The following is a 19,738-nucleotide window of genomic DNA, read 5'->3' as shown; positions in this document are numbered from 1 at the left end:
TGCGATTACAGTTTGTCAGCTTGTCAGCACTTGTCATTAGGAACGCAGATACGCATTGCTCGTTTTTGTCGATCGATCCCGATCGACCGCGGTCGATCGTCGTCACTGCCGCCGCTCCGCACTGCAACAGGAGTTCGCTCGCCCGCGGCGGTCAATTGATGTCAATCCACGGGGAAGATCGCCGCAGGACGATCGACGTCGCCAATGGCTCGCTCCGCGACGGTCTCCCCGTCCCGGTGTCGCGTTCCCCCTTGAAATGATCCACGACGGAGCCCCGGAGAAGGACCCGACTCGAGATCGTCCGAGACGATGGCCTCGGCTTCAGTCGCCGATCCGGCGAGGATTCTCGCGCTGATCGAACAGCTGTGCGATCTGCCGTACACAGAGGTGCAGCTGCGGCTGAACAGATATGTGCGTATAAAATCGCGACGAACCGTCCCACGTCGTGACATTTGAACGTACGGCATGCCGCGAGTCCTCGACCAATAGTAACGCGATGCCACGGACGCTATCGTAGTCGTCTGCTAGACCAAGCATGACGGAACACCGGCTGACTTGGTCTTGTTTTTCTTTTTTTTTTTTTCAGTTTTTTTTTGTATGAGACAATCGAAAAAATTCATAATGAATTTTCAATGGGTTTCTTGTTGTTTCCTTTCCCGTCCCTTTTTAATTTTTTTTTACAGATACAGGATGCGACAAATGCAAGACTAGTCTTCCTCATATCAGTACTGGTAGAATCCGAGGAGATGGTTATACATGTGATAGGTGAAGAAATTTTGGATAGAGAATTGAGATTTCTTGTAAGTGAAGATTTCTTCTGTGAAGATTTCCTGTAAAGATTGAAAGAAGAGAGACATTAGTCTTGATAATTTTGACTATAGAATTATTTAGCAATAATCAAGAAAATACTTTTCTTTTATCATACCTCATCGTTATTTATCAGTGAATGTAATTGATCATTAAATTTACTAAATATTTCAAACTGTCTGCTTATAGCCACTTCTGGGCTTCATAAATCATATTTTTCCTTGTAATTCTAATAATGATATTGATAAGCTAATTATCCTTTCAAATTTTAGAACATCTCGATATATAACGATTCATCCCAATTTCCTTATTCATCTATCCCCTAAAGTCATGATTCTAATGGCAAATCCTTTCACTTAATGTATTTCCTGTGAATATGAAGAACAAAAATTTATGTTTTGCAGATACCAAACAATGTTTTACATGAGGCTGTGATAAATAAAACATCATTAGCTTTGACTGTTGCGCAACTCGACAAAGAATTATTAAAATATATTAATAGAATAATGGACACGACACCTCAGTTCCTCTTAACGATCCCAATACAGCATCCTTTCAAGCATCATACAGCTTTGCTTGTGTGCCTGGTAGATTATGTGGATGGAGATGAAGCTAGGCATGCTTGTACAAAGACAGTTCAAGAATGCTTTAGGTATTGTACAATGCAGTTATAATGCATCAAATAATTGTTGAAAGAAAGAAATATTCTAATTCTAAGTTTTGAAATATCTTGGAATTCTATAGGTTTTGTCTTGGATATTTGCTTAGTTCATTACGTTGCTATGAAGAAACACGTGTGAAACAGCAGTGTCAAGATCTATTAGCTGTCTCTAGGAAGCTTTTCACACATTTAGGTATGGTGATTAATTTATTAGTCACAACATCCAATCTATATCTTTCATATATTTATCCATATTTAGGAGACTTTCCTGATCTTTTGCGTGAGATTATGGCAGAAGTCAGAAAATTAACAAATGCAGAGAGATGTTCATTATTTCTTTTGGATCCTGATGAACAAGATTTGGTTGCCAAAGTATTTGATGGCATTTCTACAGGAGAAGTATGTAACTTGTATAGTTAATTTCACATAAAGACAACGATATATAATAAATAACTTCATGTTATTTTAAATATACCAGACTATGAGCGAAATGAGAATACCTATTGGACAAGGTATAGCTGGTCATGTTGCAACTACTGGTAAATTACTCAATATTCGAGATGCTTATAATCATCCTCTTTTTTATCGTGGAATTGACGAAGTAACAGGATTTAAGACTAGAAATATTTTGTGCTTTCCAATACGGGATGAAAAGGGCATTGTCGGTAAAATATGTTAATATGTTAATATGTTAATATGTTATCATAAGAATGTGAACTATAATTAAAATGGATTATAATAAAAATAAGTGTAAATATAAAATATAGAATTTTTATGTTTTAGGAGTGGCTCAATTATGCAATAAAATAAACGGTTTATATTTCGATGCCTTTGATGAACAAATTGCGACAGCATTTAGTATCTATTGTGGTATATCAATAATGCATAGTATTGTTTATAAAAAAATGCAGGATGCTCAAGCTCGAAATAAACTTAGCAATGAAATAATGATGTATCACATGAAGGTAAAAAAAAATACTTGTATAATATATTAAATATAAATAATATGTTATTTAATAGATTATATGCTCAGTAAAGAATTTCTTTGTAGGTGGAAGAATCCGCTGTTCAAGCGTTGTTAAATTGTAGAGATGATCATAATATTAAGGATTTTAACAAATTCCACTTCAGTCCAAGAAATGTACCTTATAAACATATACCTTGCTATACTATTAAAATGTTCACAGATTTGAATTTCTTAAAGCATTGGAGAATTAAAATCTCAACACTCGCGAGGTATTAATGTGAAATTAAATGATCCGTTTATTTTTTAATAATATTAATTAACATAATCTTCTTTAGGTTTATATTATATGTTAAAAAAGGTTATCGAGATGCACCTTATCATAATTGGACACATGCATTTTCTGTGGCACACTTCGCTTATCTGCTGATAAAGAACATGCAGCTTATTGAGGAAAATTACATGTCACCTTTACAGGCTCTGGTGTTTCTTGTATCGTGTTTATGTCATGATATAGATCATAGGGGAACTAACAATTCGTTTCAAATGAAGTGCGGCACCGTATTAGCAAATCTTTATAGTTCAGAAGGATCTGTTATGGAGGTAAAACAGAGACAAATTATTTTAAAGAATTAACATTTTAATTCCAACTAAATAGATTAATTTCTTTTTATTAAATAGAGACATCATCTTGCACAAACGATGTGCATATTAAATACTGAAGGTTGCAATATATTTGAAAGCTTTGATAGCAATGAATATAGCGAAGCTTTGGATTTACTACGAAGCAATATACTTGCGACTGATTTAGCTTCTCATTTTCGTATTATAAAAAATCAGGAAGAAATGATTCGTAATGGATATAACAAAGATGATCCGAAACAACAGAAGCTGCTATTTGAAATGCTTATGACTTGTTGCGATTTGAGTGATCAAACCAAAGATTGGAAACTTTCAAAGAAAACAGCGGTAAATTTTATTCAAATTTAATATTTTCTTTTATTTTTATTTTTTACAAATAAATTTTAATTAATTTTAAATTAATTAATTTAAATTAAATAATTTTTTTTTATTAGGAGCAAATATTCGATGAATTTTTTTCGCAAGGTGACTTAGAAAAAAGTATGGGCAACGCGCCTGTTGAAATGATGGACAGGGAACGTGCGTCCATTCCCGATCTTCAAATAGAATTTATTACTAACTTGGTTATTCCTGTCTTTACGTAAGTATATCTGATATTTTTTTTATTTTTATGTTTCGTTTATATATTTTTCGTAATAAATATACTTTTTTGTTTTTTAGTAATCTGTCATTATTATTCCCGTTGGCGCAACCTCTAGTTCATATGTTGCAACAGAATTGTTCACTGTGGGAAGTGGCCAAGACCATATTTCAAAAATATTCGACGAACGGAACGAAAGGAATAGACATTTTACTTGATCCCAATTTTGAAGATGAAGTGCTTAAGACATTTGCTCAAAAACGTCAATGTTCTATAGGAAATCTTGACGAGTGCAGAGAAAGCGGAGAATAATTTAAAATAGATTTAAAAGAAAACATCAAAATTTTAATATCATTAAATTTGGAATCTGCACGTAAAATTTCTGATATTGCAACAATGTTCCATTCATAATATTGTGATAGATCTTTTACAAATTGCATTTTATTATAAAAAAGTCGAGAAATTTCACAGATTGATCTACTTTTCTGAGAATATATTTAAATTTAAGTAATGAAGAATCAAAATGTGATTTTAAAAAAGCAATGAGCTTGTTATACTTAATCAAAGATAGATGTAGATAATTCGCGTAAATAATCAAAGAAAAGATCAGGTAATCATTAGATGTATATTATGCACTGCCAATTTAAATGATCTGTGTTGCACATAACCTAATATTGATAATTGTATATGATAAATTTCAAAAGTTAATTCCATAATTTATAGTTTATTAATATATGGATATATAAAGAAAGTTTATATTTATATCCGTGTCTCGCGTATACATTGTTATTAATTATAACTTATCACACACACACACACAGACACACACACACACGAATAATTCTAATTTTTGTGTGTTAAATATTTGTTCTCTATTTTTATGTATTTCTTGGATGTATTATTTATGGACAACTTAAATGTGATATAAATTAAAAAAGGTGCTGTTTACATGCATTAGATATGTAAATAAGAATGATTGATATTTGTGAAAAATGTAACAAATATATGGTAAAATTACAAAGTTATTGTTTAATTAATAACTTTTTTTTATTATCGAAAACATGCGTTTTCGATCGTAATCCATGCAATGAATTATAGACAAAAAATTATTAAAACTTGAATCTATTTCATTTTCTTTAGCTATTAATTTTTCATTATAGCAGTTTTATAGTTTTATGTTTTATACTAAATTGATAAAGCGAAAAGCGTGTAAGATAAATAATAAAAAGAGGAAAAGGCCGACAAACGAGTAAGAAATTATATATTATTGATTTTCGTTGTCTCGGATAAATAATAAAAATTTTTTGATGATAATATTGTGTTTGTATAACATTTAATTTCTTGTCGGCCTTTTTCCCTTTTTATTGTTTACGTTTTATGTTTGTTTATATATATATATATATATATATATATATATATACACACACACACATACATACATACATACATACATATACATCACACACACACACACACACACACACACACATATGTTAATTAGATTTTCAATGTGTTAAACCATGAGTCCGTAACTTACTCTAGATATTTTATTTCTCTAATAAAATTTTTATTATAAATGACATTACATATCAATAAATCGCATTTTATTTCGTGATACACTCCGATATGAACGAGATTTAAATTTAGTAAGACCTGTTTAGTAATATTAGAGCATTTAAATTTAAATCTAGTATTTCTAGTTATTTCTAGTGACTCTATCATGACGAGGCGCGACAACGATGCATTAACGAACGCAAACCGAAGGGCGGGTTGGCAGATGTCGCCAACGGTTTTGATTTAAATCAAATGGAAAGTCGTTACTTTCGTGCCGGCAGAAAAATTCCTATTCGTCTCGATGTGCCATCCCGCCAAGTAACAGTCGGGAATAAACGGCGCTCGATGCATGAGTCGAACTCGTATAAGGTGTGAATAGTTGTGTTTCGTATCACGAGGGTATTAAAGCGTTCTGTCCGTGATATCATGTAATGTCGCGTGGGTTCGGATATTTCGTCCGGATAAAAGATTGAATCGATACGCGCATCTCTTGCCGCGTGAGAAATTTTAACGTAATAGAGGAACCTTTTTGGCTGGTACACGATACATCATGAATGCCCGATCGAAGGACGAGATCCGGGATAAAATTTTCAAGGATCTGCAGTTGATCCATAATCGTCGCGTGGAACTATCGAACCGTCTCAAAGAGAGTCTCGAGGAAAATTTGCTCTACGTGCATGAATTATTTACGCAATTGTCACAACCGTCATCCGGCCCGCTGATCCCGAAGACGCCAAAGATATTGCGAAAGAAAGCGCCTCAGCCTCGTATCGAGACCATACTAGAAGATGAAGTGTTGCAGCAGGAAACCATTTCGCCAAAGAGTTCTCCTCAATCTGTCAAGGAAGAGGAGCGAAAGGAGAGCGAGGTAGTAGGTACTAGACTCAAGAGAAGAGCATCCAAGAAAGCAGCGGATAACATCAAGAAACAAAGTATCATCCTTCAAGTTGATTCTGCAAAGAAAGTAAGTAATTTAAGTGATTCTTCATATGTTTTTATGTAAAGTTGAATTATGAAATATTATGTGATATATGATTTTGCAAATATTAGGTAAAGAGAGACAGTCAGGTTAAAAGGAAAAAGTCAGCAAGCAGTTCTGATGAGGAGAATAGTGTTTCTAAGTATAGTAAAATAGAAAATCAAACAGAAGCAAAAGATTCAACAAGAAGATTGACAAAAAAGAAGTCTAAACAGATGGATCAAGTTATTATACCTGTTATAAAGACTGAGGAGATTGAAAAGGAAGATGATAACTTGAAAGTACCAATTCGACAACGTTCTAGTAGATCAAACTCTAAAGATTCTCAGAATAGAGAAGAAAATAAAGTAGATGATACAATTGTAGCACCTAATGCAGATGATGCCGAAGAACCATCTATGTATGAAGATGCAATCGGAAGGCCTATTCCAATTATGAATTCAACTTTAAAGCACAGTCTCCATACACCTGGAACTGCATTAAATGCTACTGTGGTATTAGAACGTTTACCACAACAGTCAAAATTAAACGAGACAGTGGTAATTCAAAAAGCAATAAACATGAGCAATAGTAAAAAATCTAAAGAGAAGCAAAGCGTTCAAAAAGAACTACAAGACAATACGCAGGTGTCCCAAGCACCTGTGCAATATAGCAATTATAATGGATTAATTACAGAAGATGAATCGTCACCCGAAGTGAAGAAACCGAAGAAGCTTGAGAAGAAACAGAACAATAAGAAGCAAGTGAAAAACACTTTGTTAACTTCTAGCGACGATGAAATTCCTAATACGCCGGTGAAAACGCGCCTTAGAGATGCAATTGCGCCCGCGATTGCACAAGAAAGTAAATCCACATACAAATCGAATGCATTATTTAGCCCTTATGCTAAGGAATCTGTAAAGAAGCGGGTAGAAGCATTTGAACAAGCGGTGATGTATAGCCCGAAACCAGTCGATGTAGACGTTCCAACTAGAATGACTAGAACAAAAACTCGTGCAATGGCCACTAAAGAAACCGAGACGGACAAAAACACAGAGAAAAGTGTCGCGCAGATATTAGCTCGTAAATCGCTCGCGAAAGCTAAAAAAATCTCATTGGCAAAAGAAAAGAAAGACAATGATGATTTTAAAGAGGTAAAACTGTAAAGTCAAATTTTGTAATTATTATTTGAATTTTTCTATTTTTTTTTACAGTTGTATTTTGAATTTTTCTTTTTTCTATAGTTGTTTTTTTTCTATAGTTGTATTTTATTGTATTAATAAATCTAATCTTTTCCTTACAGAACAAGGAACAATTACAGTTGCCAAAACGAATTAATCAATTATTTATGAGTCAACCTGATAAATTAAATACAAAACAAACGCAGTTAAAAACAACACCTTTAAGCAAGATGAAATTGATGCAACCTTCAGTATCTGTAAACCGTCTTCACACTCCCATAAATACGCAAAATCTATCAAATGTAAGATCAATTTTAAGTATTTTCTTCTTTTTAATCGCGTTATACTATATTTACACATTTTTCTGTTTTAGTATACAAAAGCTTTAACTGCCTCGCGTACAAATATCGTTACTGGCGTAGAGTCTTTCATTCAACCGCCAAAAAGTATCACTAAAACCAATTCAGTAGAGAAATTGGAAGAAAAGAAGCGACACGAGGAGGACGCGAGAAAGAAGAGAGAAGAAGCATTGAGATTACAAACGGAGGAGAAGAGAAGGTATATATAAAAATTTTATACAAATTTTGAATCAATATTTCATTCATATTTTGTATATAGAAAGCGACAAGAGAAGGAACTCAAGAACAAACTAGCGAGAGAAGCTAAAGAGAAGCAAGAATTAGAGAAACGACAAAAAACCGAGAAAGAAAGAGAAGAGAGGGCGAAATTAGCCCTTTTGATGCAGGAAAAGCAACGCGAGGAGATGGAAAAGAAACGTCTCCTCTTGCAGCAACGAGTGCAAGAGAAGGAAGAACGTCGCAAATTAGAGGAACAACAGAGATTGCAAAGATTGCAGGAGCAAGAGGAGACAGAACGATTGCTTGCCGAACAAAAACGACGAGAGCAAGAAGCTGAGAAGCGTAGGGAAGCAGAAGCGAGAGCCCAACAAGCTGCTGAGGTGTTGAAGCAAAAAAATCAAATACTCGCGGCTCAAGCTAAAGTGAGTTATCTTTTACGTCAAAGAAACTGTTCGTACTTTATTTACACTTCTATAATTAAATTGTTTCTCGATCTTTTGCAGTGTAAGCAACAAGCTCATAAACATCAAGATAATACAAATTATGTAATAGATAGTGAACCTAATGATGACGAATCAGATGATGAAAGCAGACCGAAGCATAAAATACCACTGTGGGCATTGTGTACGTGTATTTTTTTAACATAATATTGTAGTATAAATAGGAACACTTAAGAAAAGAAATATATACATTTTTTTTTGTATTGCAGCAGATATCCGCAAATCACAACTTGCGATGCAAATACACATTCCTCAGGGAATAATATACGAGTTCTTCGATACCCGTAAGTGCACGCCAGATTTGACTGAATTGTTCCAAAATATAGACAGAAGTCGATTGAAGCGTACATCCAGTGCAATCTGGAAAACACCGCCGCGTATTTCCATGATGGAAACCGAGTTTGTTCAACCAAAAATAATATGAATTTAATATCATATAATGATTTAAGTGCAGACAACTTTGAACAGAGATCTTTACTATTACATATACGCATGCTATTGTGGGCGATATGTCATGATAATATTTAAAACAAATCGTTTTAATTCAGGAAGGGTGCGTTGTTCATTGTTATATCCCAATATTCAGCGACAATGATGTCCGTAGTATCTTTACAAATTGACAATGCTTGTTCACTTATTTATATATCTCAACATTATTGCATTCGCTGAAGAGAGATTAAAGTCTTGTATGTAATTAGATAATCGATTTAGTAAATTAGATCGAAAGATAATTGTTATATGTATATGAGGTTTGCTAATTCGAGTAATTTAAATTAAGAATCTCATTTTGACTTATGCAATGTGTAAAATATATATTTTACTAACACTGCCAGAGTTTTATAAAGTTATAAGAAATCAATGTTACAGTAGATTTAATGTTGCGGAAGTGCCTTCGGCTCTTTCCATTAGTGGAGAATGCAGCGATTTCATTGCTCTCCTTAGATACATCTTTTTACTGTAATTACAAATATTTCTGAAATATTGGGCGAACATCGTATGTGATATTTTTCTCCAATAATTTCAAATAAAAATAAAAATCCATACGTAAGCTCCATTTTTTGTCCAAGTAAAAGTGTTTTCTGCGCCTCTACAGGTTTCAAAGAGTATGTTGATAAATGCATGTAAATTGGTATCTACAAGTATGAAATTACTATAATACAAATTATTTTATATAGCAATATAATAAAGTAAAATATTACAAAATATTTCAGTTTGAAGCATTTATATATACATCTACTCACATATGGCAAAGTATTATCTAATTGCAGGTGTTTTTGATACATTTTGCTGGGCAGCTGTGACTTGTAATAATTCTCAAGCGCTAAACTGTCAAATTCCTTCCCATATATTATATGTCGCTTTTCTTCGAACATTTCTTTCGTGATATCGATCTCCTCTTTTTCAATCTTCATCTCTATTCGTCTCATACCACCATGAAGTACCTTTATATTATTCCAAAAATATATATTGCATTCTTATAATTTTTTCTTAAACAATTTTCTTAATAGTCTTGCCTTTAAAGTAGTGAAACTGGCGACTCTCCTAATATCTGCCGGAAGCTTGTAATCCTCAAAATATTTCTGTACGGGTACAGTAGGCAAAATTGTGATCCAATTTCTAAACGTGCCAAGCGTCGATATGTAACGACCTCCAAAACTCCACAAACGTACCGTGCGGTCCGCACTACCGCTATTATTTATTTAAATTTTTTAATAAAAGAATGCGCTTGCATTAATTTTCATAACAATCTTAGTTCACCTAACGATTATTCGCGCGCTAGAGATGATCAGCAGAGAAGTAATTCCCCGCATGTGGCCGCGTACGGATGATAACAAAAGTGGCAGCGTCTGATTTCGTACCGCTCTCTTCGCTCTTCCGACTATCATGTCTTTCCACAAGAATGGGAATTCCAATCTCAGTAATGGCATACACACTTTCGGTGGATTCGGTAGCATGTAATTAGAGAGCAACCAAACCTTTATGTATCCTACGCTATGACCTTTAAGGAAGAGTTCCAAGAATGAAATTACATTTCTGAAGAATTCTGGTATGTGAAAGATTAAGGATGCCCGATCAAAGTTTGAAAAAGTTTAAAAACCTGTTACGAGAAATTGATTTTCAGGATCAGTAGCTAAAGACGTGGCACAATCGCCGACTGTATGGATGACTGAGAAAGCGCCTAAAAATCCCGCCTCGGGATGATGAGTCCATACTTGCACCAAGCCGCAATCGAGCGCGACCAGCAACGTACCGACATCCGGTCTCTCTTCTCTCGCAGTTAGAAAAATTATTGCGCGCACCGCGGTTTCGCGAACAACATTCAACGCTGATTCTTGATAAAGACACGAAGTCATTTTTCTGATTCACGGGGAATCGATTTAGAATTTTTAATAAAAAGAGAATTTTTTTGTAATCTTATAATAATTTACTTCATTTCTTGATCGATAGATTTGTCAATCTCATTCGAGGTTGCTTCTTGTGCGTTCATCATTGTAATGTACCTGTTAAATAAGTTAATCGTTAGTTGCTGCTATTTGTAGCGCCAATTATTGCTCATATTACAATTGACGTCACCTTTTACTAACATTAGTCACTTGATACTGTCTAAAAGGTTGACCTGTTTCAAGATTCCAGAGAATCAATTCTCCGTTGTACGTTCCGGTAGCTAATAGCTGCGGAAATTTTATGGCTGCGCATAGAATATCGTCGGTGTGATTATTTGTCCAATTCTTGCAAACATCAGACTCGGAAGCTGCTACTTCTGTGACACGTTTATTCCAGCCGCAGCACAGAATTTGATTTTTATACCACACAACATTTGTTATTTCGCTAGTAAAAAGATAAGAACAATGAAGTAAGAATTTGTTCATCTATCAAGGAAAATATCGTAATTACATTGGATATTTTTTAATTAGAATTATTTTATTAGTAATATGTTGAAAATATATAGTTTTTTAATTCCCATAATTTTGTTTCTAATTGTAAAACACACACACACACACACACACACACACACACACACACTTATAAACAGAAAACTTTTGAGAAGAAAAAATTACAATAATTCATGATAACATGCAATAATTCATCGAAAAATCAGTTTTGTAATTACGATATTTTTTGCAATTTAATTAAAAGCTATAGAATTTTTCAGAGTAAAGCAGTTATTGAATCATTCACTACCATTGATGATCAACCATCACGTTGCGTAAACAGAGGCCGGTATTAAAATTCCACATTTTCAATGAACCGTCCCTAGCGCCGGTCACTAAAAATTGCTCTGAATCGTCAAAACAAGCTGCCGTGATCTCAATATCTGCATGCTGTCCATATCGCATAATACTATGGGCGTGTGATATCAAACGCAAACGGTGCCCACGCCAAGGATCCCAGACGATGATGCACGAATCCAATCCCGTAGAGACAATCTGCATATCGATAAAATATTATTGTATCGTTAAACAATTCATTATCAATGATTTTCGAATTTCGATTTTCGAAGAAATACACTCACCACTCGGAAGAGCTGATTATAAAGAACACAACTGACGCCCTTAGTGTGCGTATAGCCATCCGAAGTTTCTTCGTTAATTACGTGTTCGCAAACGAGGATAGCTATCATCATACTGGCAATAATCATTGTACGAGTCAGCGTGTTGAATACTATGGTCATTTGAGTATACTCGCTCAACTCACTTGGTAATTTGTTGTATGTCTGTTTATGAGATTCATCTTATTTTTTATTATTTGTTATTAAAAGAGAAGTATAAAAGGTAAAGTACAAGAGGAAGACTATTGTACAAATATTTTACATTATTTTGTTACTAATGTAATTGTTATATTTATTATTATTATTATATTATTTATTGTATTCAAAAGCCATGACTTCCCAAACCTGAATGCAGTTAAGACTCGCGACGTCCCACACCTTTATGCATCTGTCTTTTGACAGAGAATAAATGCGTTTGCCGGCATCTATTACGACGAGCGCGCAGATGGTCGAGCGATGTTCCGAAAAAATGGCATTTGCTTTCCCTGGGACAAATGGATTCCAAATGCGGACCACGCAGTCTGGTCCACCCGTTACCAATATGCGACTCTCTAAAAAAAGCGTACATTTCAAAATAGACCGACTGATTCGCGATTACAAAGTGAGATGTTACCTTCGCAAAGCGTGAAGCAGGATATTCCCATGGGAACTTGGAATCTATATTGCGTCCTCGCTCCAGTTGCGTCAAAAACGCATAAGGAACAAACGGAGCATTGACTGCTTGATACGAACATTCGCAGACTTTCGTAATAAGCCACCTGGCATGTCCAGTTTGTATGTATGTTCTTAAACACCGTGACATCAAATCCTTGCAACTCTCCCTAATTGCAGTAATCTTTTAGCAATGTGATTTTTCAATAAAACATATTTTACGCATGTTTCATTATAGATTATTCTCGTATTACTTTAATAACATCGGCATAACGAAGGGTTATCATGTCATAGACAGTACTTGGCTTGAAAGGTCCTCTATCCGTAGGATTAAAAGCCATGATTATAATAGACCCGCTTGTATCACCCAGAACAATATAGGAATTCTGTTGTATATCTGTGCTGAAGTAATAATACATACAAACGACTGCATTTTCTAAACTGGATATCTAAAAAAATATCACGCGACATTAATTAAAATGAATAGTGGATGAAACAATGAAAGATGGAGTTTTATCCTCACTATTACCAACCAATATGCGAAGATCGAATTTTCTTGCCACAACATCATAAAATCTCAAATCGCATTCCGTCGAGCTCGTGCATACTACCTGAACATCCGGTAGCACGATCATGTCAGTTATAACGGTTGATTGTATTTTCAAGTAGGCTGCAAAAAAGGTATTGGGGAAAGTATTAACCCAGGATAAGAGAGGAAATAATGAAGTACCAACGATTTTTGGATTGCACCGTGCGCTCATATTCGAGATCTAAGGACCAGTAATTAATCACCCCGTCTCGGCTAACAGTCAGATAACATCCTCGACGGAAACTCGTGCTTCTGTCCTAAAAATTAATGTAAGAAAATTGTGATGACTATAAATAGATGAGAATGTTTGCTGAAAATATTTTTTTTGAAAGAGCGATTGATGCAATAATTGAGCAATTCTTTTTTTTTTAAGAAGTTTTTTAATTGCAAAATGTAAAGAGATATTGGTATACAATAATGAACTTTCTCTGGAAATGCAAAGCATAATTGATCGATTCGAGCATCAGAGTCTTTAATATCGAACACATACCGGTAAAACTTCTGGGCAAAATATGATTCTGCAAACAGAAGTGCGATGACGAGTTTTTAGTAGTTTTGGTAAATCCGTTAACGGCACTTCCAACTTTTGCAATTTTAAACTGCTGTCTATATTGCGAAATTCAATGAGTAAATAGGAAAGGAATCTATTCCACGTTACTTTGCCTTTAAGTTTCATGTCTATCTGGAATTAATATTTACATTTTGAAAAAAATTGAAAATTAGAAGTTTGAAAATTAAGAATGGAATGTGAATTAACTGACTTTCTTAAAGAGAACTCGGAAGTCATCCTGTGACATTTCTATTTTTAGGATGGTTCGAAAGGCATCATACAGTTGAGAGGAGTCCATCTTTCTATCCTTTGTTGCCTGAATATACATTTTTATAAAATAAAATTTTATAGAAATAAGAAAAAAAGACATTTAATTAACATACCAAGAAAGCGTTGTGTAAACATGCCAAAGATTGCTCGGTGCATTGCTCCACTACATTTTTCGTCTCGAAAAATCGCTCAAATGCTTCTTGTATACTATAATAATAATTATATTATATAAAATATATTATATAAATATATAATTGCCGCAATAACTATTCCTTTTGCACTAACCTTGGATGATTTTTACCAACAAATATCATATCCATTATAATTCTAATTTTATTTTTTAAGAGATCAAAATTATATTGAAGTATATTAACAATTTTATCTATTTTTATTCACACTGGAAAAGAAAACGTCAAAAATCATGTATAATTTCATATGATTAAGAACAAATACCAATCATACATATATACTGTTGTATTGATTACTATCTTTACTTTTTACGCCGTTAAAAGAAGAAATAACTCAGAAGGAAAATAATCAATAACTTTGCTTGCGTATGTGCAATAAGGCAGATGGTTGCTCGAGAAGCATAGTAAAGTGATATAGTCCGTAATAGTCGGATCAATGCGACGGGACTAGTATTTTATTCTAAAGAAATTTATACTTTGTCGAATATGGAATTATTCACAGCTTTGAGTTTATTTAATCGGCAAAAATACGAAGCGTGTGCCGTAATATGTACGGATTTATTGAGAAAAAATCCATTGGATCAGGTATATATTCTTTTTTCTTATTTCTTGCGTAGAAAATAATTGTTTGTGAATCAGTCATGACACAAGAATTCATTGCCAGGCTGTGTGGGTTTTAAAAATGCGTGCCTTAACGTTGCAAGTCTACGTGGATGATATCGAGGGCGAAGAGGAAGGAATTGCAGAGACTCTGTTAGACAATTATGCGATATCGACGATGCCCAGACCGGGAACTTCCTTAAAAAACCCTGGCACCAGTTACACTGGTCAAGGAGTGCGGCCTAAATCTCAATCCGGTTTGTCATAACACACCTAAAAATTCCAATACAAATTTTTGTTTAAGCATTCTGAAACTGAAAATTCTGCGTTGACACTTTAAAGGTAGACCTGTTACCGGAGTAGTGCGACCTGCTACGCAGGCAGCAATGTCCCAGTCGATTGAGCAAGCATTGAAAACACCGAGAACAGCGATGACTGCTAGGCCGATTACAGCAAGTTCAGGACGCAGTGTTAGGTAATGATGTAACTTGTGCGATATTAAGAGAAAATTTAAATGATTTCTTCGTTCTTCAAGGCTTGGTACAGCATCGATGTTGACGGAGCCTGGTGGACCCTTTATCCAATTGTCACGATTGAATATAACTAAATACGCTAATCAGCAAAGCATAGCAAAACCATTGTTCGAATATATTTATTATCACGAGCACGATGCCAGATACGTAAGTCACGAACGTTAATTGCGAAAAGTTGTTGTATCAATATTCTAAATTGTATTGTTATATGCGTCACAGGCGCTGGACTTGGCCGTTCAGGCGACGCAGGTTTGTCAATATAAGGATTGGTGGTGGAAAGTTCAACTAGGAAAGTGTTATTACACCTTGGGATTAGTAAGAGACGCGGAACAACAATTCAAGTCGGCGTTGAAAGATCACAGAAACATTGAAACAATTTTGCGGCTGATTAGAGTCTACATCAGGCTTGATCAGCCAGTAGCCGCATTGGACACATGTAAGAGGGGCCTTGAGTACTTTGCGAACGATGTTACGATCCTAACAGAAATGGGCCGGATATTCGAGGGCTTGAACAACACGACGATGTCCATGAAATATTATAAAATAATCGCGCAGGAGGACGCTTCTCATACCGAAGCCATTGCTAGTATAGGCATGCATCACTTTTACAATGATCAACCGGAGTTAGCCTTACGTTATTATAGGTATACATATTAAATGTAACATCAAACAATATTTGAAAGAATGAAAATACAACTGAAACATATAAATATGTAAAGTACATACATATATATATGTACTTTACACATTTTTTTGGAACTTATCTTGTGATTAAATCCATTTGTATTTTCAGTGCTTTATTTATAAATAATAGTAAATTTCGATAAATGTTCTAGACGCCTCTTACAAATGGGTGTACATAACGCCGAATTGTTCAACAATCTTGGACTTTGTTGCTTCTATGCTCAGCAATACGATCATACGATATCATGCTTCGAAAGAGCATTAAGTCTCGCAACTGACGAGAATGTAGCTGACGTGTGGTACAACATTTCCCATATCGCTATTGTACGTACAGCCAATTTTATTTTAAAATGCAAGATAAAAAATGGATGCATTACAGACATTAGGTGATCTGATAATGGCCGAAGAGTGTTTGAGGCTAGCCATCGCAAGCGATAATAGACACGCTTTAGCTTACAACAATCTCGGCGTGTTAGAAATGCGCAACAAGAATATTACCGCAGCGCGAACATATTTCCATGCAGCAGCTAATATCGCTAGTTATGTATACGAGGCGCACTTTAATAGCGCACACTTAGCTTATGAGGTAATTATCTTTGATTCACTTCAATGCATACCGAACAGTATTATAAATTACAAATTTGTTCGATGCAGGTTGGAGATTTGCAGACGAGTTACATTGCAATACAAAAATCATTGAACGCATATCCTGGACATTATGATAGTAAAACTCTTCTACGGAAACTGCAAAGATACTTCTCACATATGTGAAATAAACAAGAGAGTTCTTACATTCTATACTGTTTTGTTTTATTATAACATATTTTAAATATAACTCTATATACATAATATACATGTACAAAAAGATACAAATGGGAGCATGCTTCAAACTTCCGCATTGTCTAAATTTAATGTTACGATTAATCGGATTTAGTAAAAAAAAACATTAAAATTTATAAAAGTATAGGAAATATTCCGATGCAACAATTTAGAATTAACTACAAATAATTTTTCATTACTCATACTAAAATATTTATCAAATTTGTATAAATATCAATCATTAAGTTTTTTAAAGAAAGAAAGAATATTTTTGTATCAGTAATTCATCGTAACTGTCGTGTGCATTCAGTGAGATTAAATATAATTACAAGTCTGATAATTGACATATTGAACAATAATCTATAAAGATAATAAATACTTGCCTAATATGTATTATTCACAAAAACATGAGATTGGAATACGTCCAAATACGAGACTTGGAAAATATATATGAAATACATTGCATCTCCTTCTGTTTTCTTTTTATCTCTTGGAATTTATAACAGAAGGCCGGAGCAACGCACAGTCTTGTAATAGATTGATTATTATGTTGCGTTTTATGTATATGTACTGGATATAACCAGCCATGATATGACGAAATAAAATAAGAAAATTGGATATACAGCTAATGCTTTTCTTCCTGCAGGTTGACTATCGCCAAGAAATGCCATAGATGCTAAAATATTAATATAAATTTGTATATAACAATATTTTAGTTGATTTGTCTTGAAAAATATATATCATGAAAAAAACTTATTTTAATTAATTAATATTGTATTCACCATATGTTGCCCATAAAAATCCAGTTGAACTAATAATGAGTCTGAGGACGAATAGAAGAGTACTTTGTTGCACTATCAGTATAATTCTGCATAAAATCAATGCAATGGCAGTCGGTAATAGGCAATATCCTAGGACGCAAACACTTTGAAAGAAAGATCTGTAAATTAAAATAATTTTTTATATTGCATAAATTATTTAAATTGCAATTTCATAATTATCTCATTAGAACAAATTTGTAATCCGAAATTTATGTATGCATATCTTATTTACATATTTCCACCCAATAGTTTTGAATTCAATGTGACAACCATAGATCCAATCCATACAACAACAAATACTTCTGCAAATTCAGGCCCTCCATCATTCGAGTCTGCTGCATCAGCAGAACCTTGTAATAGCCTAAGAGAAGCAATTAATAAATTAATAAATTAATGTATAAATATATATATATATATATATATATATATATATATAGATATATATATAGATATATATTTCCTGCATATTTATATAAATATATCTTACATTGCCATAAAAGTACATAATATTAATGGTCCCCATAGATCCCCTAAAATATTAAAATAAACATATTGATGACCAGATCTATCTTATTTATAATAACAGATCATTCATAAACTCACATTCTTTCAATAAACTTTTCTTCTCTTTAGGATATAAAACATGGAAAAACTTTTTGCCTACTGCTCGAACATCTCTTAACTGTATTATACATACAAAATATACATATATAATAAATACCAAAAATATGCAGGACTCAACAGTAAAATCTAATGATTTTTTTCAGATTTGTTATAAAAATGACAATTTATGACAATTTATGACAATTTATGTTATTCAATTTTGATATAATTCTTGAGTTTGTTGCCAAACTCGAAACTATTATTTCTCGAAGAATATTTTAAAACTTTATTTTAATTTCATGTTCATCTATAACCTATCACATTAGACATGAGAATTATCACTTATAGAATTTTATAACTTGAGTGATAAATAAATGAGAAATTATGTTTATATCTTACTTATACCTTATTCACTTTACTTTTTATGAGTTCAAAAAATCATCAGATCCCAGTGTCAGATTCTGCATACCATCATTTATAATAAATATCAAGTTTCTCGGAACAGAAAAAGTTCAAGATATTTACAATTGTATCTTTGATGGGCTCATCTAATGTGTTAAATTCCGGCTCTCCCAAAGTTGATCTTTGTTTTGTGCCTACTGTCATCTCACCCTCGACATGTTGAGGATCGACAGCGTACGTGACATCATCATACATCTGTTATAAATATAATAGAAATATCAAACATTGAAACATGACATGTTAGATAATGATATATTTATATGAAATTGTATATTCCGAGTACTTAAGGAAACTCTCGAAATAGATACTAAGGCGCGATGACGTTTGACAGATGCGGATGATACTTGCGTCAAGCTTCGTCTCGTTATTCATCGCTGCCATGTTCGTTGGCGCCGCAGATTAGAATCGCTTTGAGAAACTAAATGTAACGTCGACAATCCTGCCGTAAATACGGATGCACCTTCGACATATCAGGGAGAAAAGCCGTCGTTCGTGTACGTCATCGATCGACGTTTCCTTACCTCGGCGATTTGCTTGTAGCACTCACGATTATCGAGAACGGTGATATGAAACCATGAGAACGCCGCATTTATTCTTCGATCAATTGCGATTCACCGGCAGCTGATGAGCTGCGCATCCAGCGGATCGAAAACGTATTAGCGCGGCAGACGATTTCCGATGATGCGGAAGACATGAAAATGACACTCTCTGATGAGTTAATGGTGAGCCAGGGTGCCGACAGATGGTGCCGGTGGTTTTAGGACTTTAACTGTCCTACATATTTTTCATAACTGTAACTATAATAAATATCTTAAAATTAGCCAATTAGAGCTAAAAGTTCAAAAAGTAATGTTTTGAACCCTTTGCTCTGATTGGCTAATTTTTATAATACTTATCTTATAGTTACGGTCTTATAGTTACGGTTGCGGAAAGTGTGCATGGGAGCCTTGCAACATAGAAAAACGTAAGCAGTAAGAAAATTGATCAATTGCA

General features: G+C 33.9%; 5 protein-coding genes across 7 annotated transcripts; 3 read left to right on the top strand and 2 right to left on the bottom strand.

Moving 5' to 3' along the window:
* Nucleotides 1–9: 9 nt before the first annotated feature.
* On the top strand, nt 10–4,694 carry LOC105434051 (cGMP-dependent 3',5'-cyclic phosphodiesterase). Its single transcript, XM_011649623.3, has 12 exons — nt 10–411; nt 684–800; nt 1,212–1,459; nt 1,552–1,661; nt 1,728–1,867; nt 1,947–2,133; nt 2,252–2,433; nt 2,520–2,704; nt 2,771–3,035; nt 3,114–3,401; nt 3,509–3,654; nt 3,735–4,694. Exons 1-12 carry the CDS (start codon nt 310–312, stop codon nt 3,964–3,966), a joined length of 2,202 nt encoding a protein of 733 aa, XP_011647925.2. The 5' UTR covers nt 10–309; the 3' UTR covers nt 3,967–4,694.
* Nucleotides 4,695–5,440: 746 nt separating this feature from the next.
* On the top strand, nt 5,441–9,628 carry Incenp (Inner centromere protein). Of its 2 annotated transcripts, none has more exons than XM_011649619.3 (7): nt 5,441–6,172; nt 6,259–7,320; nt 7,470–7,649; nt 7,721–7,905; nt 7,966–8,347; nt 8,429–8,549; nt 8,638–9,628. In XM_011649619.3, the coding sequence occupies exons 1-7, from the start codon at nt 5,759–5,761 to the stop codon at nt 8,847–8,849; spliced, it is 2,556 nt and encodes an 851-aa protein (XP_011647921.2). In that variant the 5' UTR covers nt 5,441–5,758; the 3' UTR covers nt 8,850–9,628. The 2 variants fall into 2 exon arrangements, with proteins under 2 accessions (XP_011647921.2, XP_011647920.2); XM_011649618.3 differs by having other exon boundaries at nt 5,444–6,172; nt 8,635–9,628.
* Nucleotides 9,211–14,619, bottom strand: WDY (WD repeat-containing protein WDY). The gene is made up of 18 exons (XM_089083305.1): nt 14,321–14,619; nt 14,149–14,242; nt 13,977–14,081; nt 13,706–13,897; nt 13,361–13,472; nt 13,160–13,296; nt 12,881–13,075; nt 12,589–12,796; nt 12,321–12,526; nt 11,940–12,140; nt 11,609–11,853; nt 11,000–11,254; nt 10,855–10,926; nt 10,524–10,789; nt 10,184–10,424; nt 9,940–10,114; nt 9,667–9,867; nt 9,211–9,558 (listed from the first exon to the last, which is right to left on the bottom strand). Exons 1-18 carry the CDS (start codon nt 14,353–14,355, stop codon nt 9,364–9,366), a joined length of 3,135 nt encoding a protein of 1,044 aa, XP_088939431.1. The 5' UTR covers nt 14,356–14,619; the 3' UTR covers nt 9,211–9,363.
* Nucleotides 14,620–14,671: 52 nt separating this feature from the next.
* BBS8 (tetratricopeptide repeat protein 8) lies at nt 14,672–17,483 on the top strand. Its single transcript, XM_011649621.3, has 8 exons — nt 14,672–14,808; nt 14,888–15,080; nt 15,166–15,298; nt 15,359–15,503; nt 15,576–16,000; nt 16,193–16,364; nt 16,420–16,626; nt 16,695–17,483. The coding sequence occupies exons 1-8, from the start codon at nt 14,710–14,712 to the stop codon at nt 16,809–16,811; spliced, it is 1,491 nt and encodes a 496-aa protein (XP_011647923.2). The 5' UTR covers nt 14,672–14,709; the 3' UTR covers nt 16,812–17,483.
* Nucleotides 16,826–19,430, bottom strand: LOC105434050 (protein YIPF6). Of its 2 annotated transcripts, none has more exons than XM_089082964.1 (7): nt 19,029–19,430; nt 18,809–18,940; nt 18,284–18,362; nt 18,168–18,210; nt 17,913–18,041; nt 17,642–17,799; nt 16,826–17,535 (listed from the first exon to the last, which is right to left on the bottom strand). In XM_089082964.1, exons 2-7 carry the CDS (start codon nt 18,938–18,940, stop codon nt 17,417–17,419), a joined length of 660 nt encoding a protein of 219 aa, XP_088939090.1. In that variant the 5' UTR covers nt 19,029–19,430; the 3' UTR covers nt 16,826–17,416. The 2 variants fall into 2 exon arrangements, with proteins under 2 accessions (XP_088939090.1, XP_025075879.1); XM_025220094.2 differs by having other exon boundaries at nt 19,094–19,426.
* Between the last annotated feature and the right edge of the window lie 308 nt (nt 19,431–19,738).

This window comes from Pogonomyrmex barbatus, unplaced genomic scaffold (assembly GCF_055798465.1).
Source record: "Pogonomyrmex barbatus isolate J1 unplaced genomic scaffold, ASM5579846v1 scaffold7, whole genome shotgun sequence".
Taxonomy (NCBI): Eukaryota; Metazoa; Arthropoda; class Insecta; order Hymenoptera; family Formicidae; genus Pogonomyrmex; species Pogonomyrmex barbatus.
This window is presented reverse-complemented; position numbering and strand designations above follow the sequence as displayed.